We start from the raw sequence: 11,610 nt of genomic DNA on the forward strand, positions 1-11,610 counted from the left end.
CCGACTTGGCCCTGCAGGGCAGTCCCTAAGGTCTGGGGGATATCTGGGACCTAAGGACAGCAGGTTACAAGCGCTCACCGTCCGGCCACCTGTGAGCACGGGGTCTGGCCTGTGCTGGGCGTGTGGTGTGTGTGGGGTGGAGTGGTTGGAGGAAGAGATATGGAAAAAGCTCTCAAAGAAAATAACTATTCTTTGTATTAATCTATTGAGCCAACCCATTCCCTCATCTGGGGAGAATTTGGGAGATTATTATTAAACAAACAAGATGTTAAGTGATTCCCTGAGCACCAAATTATTTAACAATCTTCTTTTACTAAGCTGGGGTTCTCTTCCAGCACTCCAGAATTACCAATACAGTCCTGCCCAACAGCCGGGGACACAGGAGGCTCTCCCAGTGTTTTGTTTTTCTCTCTTCTCCCACAGGCCGATCTGACTCACTGCCGGGGCTCGCCCTGGTCCCTCTTCACGCCCTGCGGCTGCTTACAGGTGAGCAAGAGCAGCAGGAGCAAGGGCAGGTGCCACAGGCTGCAGAAGAACAGTCTCCGGGAGCTCTTCTGGTTGGCCTGGGTGTAGAACCGGAAGCCGAGGTAGGAGATGTACAGGCTGATGCGGAGGGAGATGATGGGGAAGGTCCACGTGGTGAAGTCCAGGAGGGGGGGCCGCAGTGGACAGTCCGACGAGGGCCAGGCCGTGGCGCAGGGCCACACACCTGCACAGGGCCAGGTGCATGACGGACATCATACAGTAGCCTCCCGGGGGGTAGTCTTCCCGGAGCCCCCAGCTCAGAGCGTTGAAGTGAGGGAACTGCCAGGAGTAGAGGATTCCTCCCAAGAGGAACGTGCCAGCCTTAAGGCTGCCGGTGGCTGCCGTCCAGCCCCTAATGGGCGGGATGGCCCCAACCACGGCTCCGAACCACGTGTTGGCAAAGCTGATCCTCTTCAGTGGTGTATAACAGCAAGTATACAGGAAAATGTTGAAGGCCACCAGAGCGCCCATGAGTGGATTCACCCCCCAGGCCAGCAAGGCCACTCCTGGAACAGCACAGCAAGTGGCAAAGGACACTGCGAGCAATGGACTGATCTGCCCACGAACTAGAGGTCTGTTCTTTGTCCCATTCATGTTTGAATCAAATGGCACCTCAAAAAACTGGTTGATGGGGTTGGCGGCACAGGATGCAAGGCCCGTTCCAACGAGAGTGAGCAGTAAGCAGGGCAAGTCGAAAGGTCCTGGAGCCAAGGCAAATCCAGCTGACGTGGTACTTAACCACCAGAGCTGTGAGTTTGATTTTGGATAGTTGAGCCAAAATTCCTGGCAAATCATCCAGATGCAGCTTCATCTCTTTCCATTGTTTTTCATCTTGTGACTCTTTTCCCACTTCTGCCGAACCTTCAATTACTGAGACACAGTCTAGTTCTATCAATTCCTTTTCATTTGGCTTTCTGGACGAAGATAGGCTGGGCGGTGAAAGAGATCTCATCTCATTTATTTCTGCTTTGGCTTGACCTGAAGATGTTTTTTCAAGGACAGAAGATGCTGTTGGTTCTGGCTTAGGTTTTACTTGCTGGCTTAGGCTTCTACGCAGTTGTGTGACATACTGTCAGGAAGCGTAAGGAGAGAGTGTGCGAAGATGTGGCCATAATGCACGCGGCTGACCGCTCTCGGAATACCCGTGTCCTCTCTCCTCACCGGCTACTGGGCGCCGCCATCTTCCCTCCCCACGCCACTGCAGGGAAATCCATCTTGATAGATTTTATCCTTACAAACTCTCATTTGTGCTTGGTTGCATTGAGAAATGATTTTGGACAAAATTTCAGAGGAATAAAGCTCAATATAAATTATTATAGAGACATCTGACCTCACAAAATATAGATTGTTCTAGAGGAGAACACTTAGATGTTATCTCTTGAGGACAAAAAACCATTGGTGAAATATAACTGGACACGTAACAGTAAGTTTTCTCTGTATATCATGGTATCTAGCTTCAGTTCTTGGGTCAAGCAGAGCTGTATTCAAATCCCAGATCTGACATTCATTCATTCATTTATTCAATTTATTCAGAAAATTTATTGAGAGTACTCTATATGAAAGTGTCTAAAGGGATTAATATAGAGGCATAATAAAAAAGTCTTTGGTAAACTCATGGAGTACACTATCTAGTAGCATGTCACAGACAATAAACAATAAATATATCAAGTTGTGAAAAGTAGTAGGAAGAAAATAAAGATATTCATTATTAACATGGAAAAGACAGGAGAGAGACAGGTTAGGAAAAAAGTTGTTTTGAGACATAGATTTAGAAGTTTCTTACACTATCCAAGTGGAGATGTCAAATTGGAAGTTAGATGTATGAGTCTGTAGTTAAGAGAAGGAATAGGGGACAATGATATAAATTTCAGAATCATGTAAAACCATGGGGATAACTGAGATTTCCTAGGAATGGTGATAGATAAATGAGATCAGAGTATAATTTGAATTTTGTTGATATTTACTTATAATTTAAATAAATATTCACATTCTGTCTTAGTTATCTAGTGCTGCTATAACAGAAATACCACAAGTGGATGGCTTTAACAAACAGAAATTTATTCTTTCAGTTTAGGAGGCTAGAAATCCAAATTCAGGGTGCCAGCTCTAGGGAAAGGCTTTCTCTCTCTATCTCTTCCAGGGCAAGGTCCTTGTCATCAATCTTCCCCTGGTCAGGGAGCTTCTCAGCACAGGAACCCTGGGTCCAAAGGATGTGCTCTGCTCCTGGCACTTTTCTTGGTGGTATAAGGTCCCTCTCTCTCTCCTTGCTTCTCTGTCCTTTCATCTCTTGTAAGATAAAAGGTGATGCAGACCACACCCCAGGGAAACTCCCCTTACATCAAATCAGGGCTGTGACCTGAGTAAGAGTGTTGCATCACACCCTAATCCTCTTTAACATAACCTAATCTTTCCTTATTAACCACAGTCAGAGATTAGGATTCACAACAATAGGAAAATTATATTCGATCTCAAATTGGAGAACAACTATACAATACTTGGAATGATGGCCTAGCCAAGTTAAAACATATTTTGAGGGGACACAAATCAATCCATAACACTTTCATACCTAAATTTGTATTCATTAAAGTGAATCCCCCAAATTGTGTAAGCCTCAGGCCCCATAAACTCTAGAACCCTCTCCCACACTAATTATACTTGATTACCTGCCTCAAGGTCTCACAGTCCATTGAAGAAGATAAATAAACAAACAGGGTTTGAAAAAAGCATGACAAAAATATCAGGATAATATTGCATGTAAGAAAGGCACATAATAAAGACATCCTGGGCTAGGGAAGTTTCCTTGGCAGAGATCGTTTCTGTGCTGAATTCTCCACCTGTTTATTGCCAATTTTGTTAGATGTTAACAAATTCTGCTTTTTGGTTTTATTACAAAAATAATACAAGTTTATTGGAGGAAGTTAGAAAATACAGACAACTATACAAGAGAAAATTAAAAGTACCCACAACGTTAACACCCAAATATGAACACCGTATGGTATTCTTTCTTTCTAATTTAATCTCCCTTCTCCTCTCTCCCTATTTCTCTCATACACCCTATCTCCCACTCATGTGCACATGCACAGATCTACACACACTCTTCAACAAGAATGGGATCATACTGACTAGACAGAAATGTATCGTCTTCTTTTTACGTTTAACATTATCATGAGAAGGCTGTGTGGACCATGGTCTTGGGGAACATCTAACTCAATTGACATAACATAGTTTATAAAGAAAATGTTCTACGTTCTACCTTGGTGGGTAGTGTCTGGGGTCTTAAAAGCTTGTGAGCAGCCATCTAAGATACTCCATTGGTCTCACCCTGTCTGGAGAAAGGAAGAATGAAGAAAACCAAAGGCACAAAGGAAAGATTAGTCCAAAGGACTAATGGACAACTCCCACAACCTCCACCAGACTGAGCCCAGTACAACTAGATGGTGTCTGACTACCACCACCAACTGCTTTGACAAGGATCACAATAAAGGGTCCCAGACAGAGCTAGAAAAAATGTAGAACAAAATTCTAACTCAAAAAATAAGTCAATAAATAAAAAAGACCAGGCTTACTGGTCTGACAGAGACTGGAGAAACCCCAAGAGTATGGCCCCCGGACACCCTTTTAACTTAGTAATGAAGTCACTCCTGAGGTTCACCCTTCAGCCAAAGATTAGACAGGCCCATAAAACAAAACAAGACTAAATGGGTACACCAACCCAGGGGCAAGGACTAGAAGGCAGGAGGGGACAGGAAAGCTGGCAATGGGGAAACCTAAGGTCGAGAAGGGGAGAGTGTTGACAGGTTGTGGGGTTGGCAACCAAAGTTACAAAACAATATATGTATTAAGTATTTAATGAGAAGCTAGTTTGTTCTGTAGACCTTCATGTAGAGAACAATAAAAAAATTACCATGAGCATTTCTCCATATGAATGCTCTTCACAAGCATGATGGCTTATTTGTATTCATACATATTGATACATACTGCATTTGAACTATCTTCTCAGTGTTTATATTTTTCCCAATAATTTCTTATTATAAATAATGTTATGATGAACTTTCATGTACATAAATATTTATGTTCATCTCTCAGTTATTTCTACAAGTAAAATTACCTCCTCGATGATTTTGAATTTATTAAGTCACTTTAATTTAATATTGGTGAATTGTACTGCATAATGACCACACAAGGAGACCTGGTGGAACAGTGGTTAAGCACTTGGCTGCTAATCAAAAGGTTGGTAGTTTGAACCCACCAGCTGCTCCATGGAGAAAGATGTGGCGGTCTGCTTCAGTAAAGATTACAGCCTTGGAAGCCCTATGGGGCTGTTCTACTCTATCTTCTATGGCCACTATGAGTTGGAATCTACTTGACAGCAACAGGTTTAATGGTCCTACATACATGAGTTTTGAAGAAAAGTCAGGTTTTTAACCTTGGAAATGTATGGTAGTTGTGGTAGGTGTCTGAAGAGGAAATCGCAGCAGAGAGATAAGCACATCCAAAGTCAAACAAGGGAAATAATTTTGGGACAGGTTAGGGAACTGTACGTTGTTTGATATGTTTGGGACGTTGAGTTTGGGGTCAGTGGGAGGGTCAAAGTCTATATAGATAGCTAGTTGTTAGCTCTTGGAGATCTTACATGTCTTATTAAAGAAATTTTACTTTAGATAGTTCATTAGATTTGTATTTTAGAAAGATAACTGTAGCAACAGTTGAGAGAATGGATGGAAAATACATCTAGGAAAAGGAATGACTTAAATTAGGATCTTGATTTATTCAAACAATAGATCAGAGGCTTGGAATATGGTAGTATAGAAGATTTCATGAATAACTTACTCAAAGGCCTTTAAAATTCCTTCCTATTTCTTCATTATACAGGTATGAAAACTATTCAATTCTCCAGACTCCTTTTTAGCTGTATGGTATGATTTTCTCCAATGCGAAATAAGACAGAAAAACTTTTTATGGCTCCCAATAAAATTTTTGGCTTGTTCTAGCAAGGAGACAGGCATGCCCCTTCAGCCCTTACTCCTCATTTTTCCTGGATATAGGTGTAACACCTGAATGTCCTGAGATCACCTTGAATCCATTAGAAACCTTAAAAAAACTTATCTTTCAATTTCTTATTACATGAGTAAGCTTTCTGGTTTTTGCTTTGTTTTGTTTTGTTTCTTTTCTATTGCTTTTAATTAATCTATAGATAGCAACAATAGGGACAGCAGGATGGAAAAAATTAGGCAAATTCTAGAAATATTTAAGAAATAATATCAACAGTTTTTGTGAAGAATTAAATGTTAAAGAGAAGTGTTTCTGACAACTTAGTGAATAATGACTTCATGAAGATGGAAGACGCAAACAAAGACACATGTTTGGTGATATTAAAATTGTGTGTTTTATTTGAACAAGATGAGTTTGAGATGCCTCAGATGGAAATACAAGTAGTGATGGCCAGTTAGTAGTTGAATACATGTCTACTGTGCAGGAGAGAGACTGGCAGGAGACACACATGGCAGGTGTGTGGCGTAGAGGTCATATGTGAGGGCATGAGAGGACATAAGAGTGAGTGATAAGAATAGAAGATAAGGAGAGAACGCTGATGAGTAGACAACCAAGGGAAAAAGAAACTGAGAAAGAGTATATGGAGTGAATTTCACACAAATTAAGGAAATACAGCAGGTGTTTATTCCTTGAAGCCAAGTCAGAACAGACTTTCAAGAAATTGTGAACAATATTCAATGCTGCAGATAGACCACTTTGGTACATTCAGTTTAAGTGAACTGGAAGGAGCAGAAGTTATAATTAAAAAACGAAAGTGGCCAAGGGAGTGTAGACCATGCTCTGGTTTTCAATCCAAGGAGAAATCCAATCTGGGGAGGAAAAAAAAAAAGTGGTTGCTCATATTGGAGCAGGACTTTTTCCCTAAGAGTTTGTATTACCCTCTGTCAGAGTGGCTGGGAGAAGAAGAGGAAGTGTCTTATACAGGGTGGGTGGCAAGCAAGAAAGACTTATTGTTGCTAGTATATAAATGCCTACTCTCCTAATTTTCACAATTCGATTTTTATAAAAAATTTTCCAAAGTCATTCACAGTACCTTAAAAACAGGGTAAAATTTCTTTAAAATAGTATGTTAAGTTTTGTGTTAATATTGTTGAATGACCATTGTAAACAACAAAGGAATAATATAAGGAACTTATTTGGACAACTGTTGAAACACATCATTAAATTATTCACAACTCATTTCATCAGAATCTCTAAAACCCTAGAATCAACATGTGTCAGCTTGTAATAAGTTTTGGTAAATTTTAAATACATTTGTTAGTTACATAGAATGATATGTCCTATTTTGGCTTTTGTTTTTTTTCCTCAAATGATTCATGTAACTTTCAATAAAACAATGTTTATGATCCAAATGTAATTCTATTTCCTTCATTCTGAAAGGATTCTATGGTTTTTCACAAAATGTCTTACAAAATGAAAGACAAGATAATTGTTTGATTAGCACATGGATGGTTAATGACTGCAAAATGTGGTTGACAAAGAAACTCATTAAAATATTTTGGACAGTGGGATATAGAAAACAAATGCCTTAAAACAGTAAAAGAATGGGATCTAATTAACCCTACAGAACCGGAGGGAAGCTGAAGTTCTGTTTTGTTTCGTTTTCTTTTCCCTAGACTGTACTTGCTATTAAACCTATCTGGAGGCTCCTCCCTTCCTTACTTGGTTCATAACAAGTTACAGTCTATCACAAATCTTTGTACTTTACAAGGCTTTTATAGCAAATGAGAAAATAGTAAAGTTAATGTCCCATAATGAGAATTTCATTTGCACCAGTTTCATTCTGAGTATGACAAATCTATTCAATACAACTCAGTCTTTACCCAAAAATGATTTAAAATGGACTATTACATTGGTACAGTAATTGAACTTTCCGCCTCAGCTAAGAGAAAATCATCATTTCTTTAGTAGTAAAGACTCTTTAAAACAACTGAATTTCAACACAAAGAATAACCTCAAAGGCCGAGGGCTAATTTCTCATGAGATTTATCCATTTTCTCTTGCTCATTATACCTATCATTTTGAGTCTCTTCAATCCAGTTTCTTTAATTTCTTACCCTTGATGGTCTCTAACTCTGCTACTTTTCTTCTAGAAGATGTGATTTTTCTTTCTGCTATAAAGGACAAATTAATTTACTTCCATGAAAGTTAACTTTGCTACATAAAATTTTTCAGTTAGTATGTGGCATATGTATTTTAGGCTAAAAAAATGTAGTGAGGAGTTCTTTTTTACCTTTAAAAGTGTGGGGTTTCAGACTCTACTCTTTACACTTTATAAAACCATATGGTCTAATTGACCTTGGAAAATGTAGGAGCTTGGACAATTGAGGATGAGTACAGACCTTTGAAAATCTATTGAAAAATAACAAGACACTATAGCAAAGGAAGTAACAGGAAGCACCTAAAGCATCAACAGCTCCGCTCCTTTGGATGTTTCAAGCAAGAGATCAGAATTTTTATTAACAAAATTGAACATCGAAAATATTGATTGTGAGTTGAAAATACTCTCCTCACTATTAGAATTATCTACTGGCAGATTGTCCATGTGTGCCTTAAATGCATATACCCATCTAAACCAAACCTGTTGCCGTTGAGCCAATTTTGACTCATAGTGACCCTATAGGACAGAATAGAAGAGCCCCATAGGATTTCCAAGGAACAGGTGGTGGATTCCAACTGCAGACCTTTTGGTTAGCAGCTGAGCTTTTAACCACTGCACCACCAGGGCTCCTAAATACATATAGAAAGGGGTAAACAACCAAACCAGTGTAAATTAGGGAATCGAGTATCCTAAAATCTCCTTCTCTGATTAGCCAAATATACCTTCTTTCGATATGTTAAAATTTCTCTGTTTAATTACAACAGTAAAAGAATAAAGTACTTGACCTCAAGGAGCCTACGAAACCCAATCAAATTTTTTTGAACTTTTATCTAATTTTAAAGTTCTCTTTGACATTGTTTCTGTAGTCTTCAGTAAAGAAAACTGCAGAATAAATGCAAAAATTATGACAAAGTAAGTAGCTTTAATGAAATGTCAAGCATAAAAAAAATCAGTTTGTTTAACTCATCCATGTAATTTAGCCACAGATGCTGACTGCTATCCACTTTAGAATATTTTAATCTTTGTTTTTCTATATTATGAATGAATAACACTTCTCTCTTTTCTGTCCAATGAAATGAGAGATTTCCATGACCAGCTTTTAATTCATTCTATGTGGCCATCCATATTTATTCCCCAAATACAATCCCAACAGTTTGGCAATTTATTAGTGGGAATAAATTACAAAGTGTCTTAATTTCCAAAGTATAGAATAAGCTGATTAGATAGAGAATAATCAATTATTCTGAAAGGAGAAGCTAAAGAAAGTAGGAGAAAAACAAGGGAGTGTTGCAAAAAGAAGCGGCTAAGGGACTTCCGGCAACATGGTGCTCTAGGCAGAAGCACCACGCCGTCCCTCCATAGCAAAGATCCGAAAGACTAAGCCAAACAGAGAAAACAGCAATCATGAAACCCTAAAACATCAAAAGAAGAGATAAAGAGCTCAGCCAAGCACCAAATGGAGTGAGAATGGACAGCAAGGAGAGATTCATGCAGAGGTCCCCTATCAGCTAATGCAGCATGGATCCGCCATCTTGGACTCCTATCAGAGACCAGCAAATGTGGGTACCAAAAAGCAGCTTCACGGAGCTTCCAGCAGGAGACAGAACAACCAGTAACCAGTGATATATGTTCCCCCCCCCATTCTTCACCCCCACTCGACCTCCTCTGCTTCCTGCGGCCACAGTCTCTTGGCCAGGAAGCAACAGCTGCTTGGATTCCACCTGCCCACACTGGCCGACTAACTGAGTGCCATTTGTTGGTGGTGGCTGGTGTTTCTTTTATCTGCTTGTTTTGATTTCTTCCTTACCTCTTACCACCTCCCCCTCCTTTCGCTCAAATACCTGGCTCATGTGCCATCTTTGCTTCTTCCTAAGGGGCTGTGGAGCTCCGTTCGAGTGTGGAACTGCTTCCCAATCTGGGCTGCCACACTGGTAGTATCCTGGGGCTTATTTGTTTGTTTGTTTTCAATTGCTTGTTTGTTTTCTTTTCCTTTACTCAAGTTGGGAGACCATTCTGGCTGGGCAGTGCTACATGGCTTGGGACCTACATGCTAAGCTTTCACAGATGCACAGAGGGATTCCTGAGCGCATTTCTTTTTTTGTATTTTCTTTTTCTATTTTTTGGGGGCTTTTCTTGTCATTTTTTTTTTTAATTTGTTCTGTTTTCTTTTCCCTCTTTTTTCCCTTTTTGTCTTTCTTCGTTACTCAGTTTCTTGTCTCTCTATACCTTCTTTTCCTGTTCCATGAGTACCTGGCACTGAGTACCTCTATACCTTCTGGCCAGGCTATACTGCAACACCTGGGAACAACTTCCCCAGACCTCATAGCTACAATGATGGGATCCCTGGGCTTGGCTGTTTTTTATAATTCTAATATTTATTTATTCATTCTTTTCTTTTCTTCTTCTTCCCCTTTTTGTTTTTCTCCATTTCATAGTCTCTCATCGCTCCACTCCAACGGCAAGCTCCCCTAGCACTCTTTTTTGTTTGTTTGTATTTGGCTCCTGTTCCTCTCTCCTCTCTCCCATACCCATTTTAGCTCCACACATAAACAATCTCTCCCCCCACCCTGCCTACCTGCACCGTGCACTTAACATTGCACCACCAAGCAGCACAGGCATGGTCTATCAGAACCTACCCTGCACTGAATACCGACCGACCCTGGTGGCTGTAGTAAGTGCCACAAACAACCCATCCCAGCAACTCCTCTTCAGCTAGACCTGCCCTGCTGTACCATGTCTCAGCGACTGAACCTGCCAACTGGAGAAGTAGGCAAAAATTATCATGCCCACAGATGAGCTAACAACAAAGAACACACAGCCCACCTGCTCAGACACACCAAAATAAAAAACAAAGGACGAAACAAACAAATCTACAATCAATAAATGACAAAACTAACAACTGAATGCCCCGAAGACAGCAGACAATATCAAAACATTTACAAAAACAAGACAGGATGGTTCCTGTAGGCATCCAAAATAAAATACCAGATGACTTTCCAGGGAAAGAAAAGGCACTAAAGCTACCTGATAGGGGATTGAAATCTATAATACTCAGAAATATGCAAGAGTTGAAGCAAAAAAGAAGAAAATGAGGAAAAAATAGACAAATTCATTTAAAAGGCAGACAAATTCATGGAAAATACAGACAGAAAAATGTAAGAACTCAGGAAAATTATGCAGGAACAAAATGCCAAAATAAATTCACAACTAGAAATTTCACAAAAAGAACAGTTAGAAATCCAAAAGATAAACAATAAGATCTCAGAAATGGGCAGTGTCATAGAAGGGCTGAGGAGCAGATTTGAAAAGGTGGAAGACAGAATCAGTGGAATTGAAGACAAACACTTGGATACAACTCTGTTCAAGGAAAACTCAGAAAAAAGAACAAAGAAAAATGAAGAGACCCTGAGAATTATATGGGATACAATCAAATGCAAAAATTTTCGAGTGATCAGAGTTCCAGAATAGGGGGAGAAAACAGAAACCACAGAAAGGATCATTGAATAACTGCTGACAGAAAACTTCCCCCATATCATGAAAGATGAAAAGTTCAACGAACACCATATAGGATAGACCCCAAAAGAAAATCACCAACGCATATCATAATCACACTTGCCAAAACCAAAGACAAAGAAAGAATACTGAGAGCAGCTCGTGAGAAACAAGAAGACACATACAGAGGAGAAACAATAAGACTAAGCTCAGATTACTCAGCAGAAACAATGCAGGAAAGAAGGCAATGGGATGACATGTATAAAACCATAAAATTGCCAGCCAAGAATAATATATCCTGCAAAACTCTCGTTCAAATATGATGGCGAAATTAGGACATTTCCAGATAAACAGAAATTAAGAGAATATACAAAAAACAAACCAAACTTACAATAATGATTAAAGGGAGTTCTATGATCAGAAAACAACTTCAGCTCACC

General features: G+C 39.7%; 1 protein-coding gene across 1 annotated transcript in view; it reads right to left on the reverse strand.

Moving 5' to 3' along the window:
• Positions 1 to 434: 434 nt before the first annotated feature.
• Positions 435 to 11,610, reverse strand: part of LOC101355500 (protoheme IX farnesyltransferase, mitochondrial-like) — a 76,644-nt gene continuing 65,468 nt past the window's right edge. Inside the window, 3 exon segments of the mRNA XM_012559389.1 lie at positions 435 to 656; positions 658 to 1,260; positions 1,262 to 1,594. Coding sequence (XP_012414843.1) covers positions 435 to 656; positions 658 to 1,260; positions 1,262 to 1,594 — 1,158 coding nt within the window.

Source organism: Trichechus manatus, unplaced genomic scaffold (assembly GCF_000243295.1).
Source record: "Trichechus manatus latirostris isolate Lorelei unplaced genomic scaffold, TriManLat1.0 scaffold00241, whole genome shotgun sequence".
Lineage (NCBI taxonomy): Eukaryota > Metazoa > Chordata > Mammalia > Sirenia > Trichechidae > Trichechus > Trichechus manatus.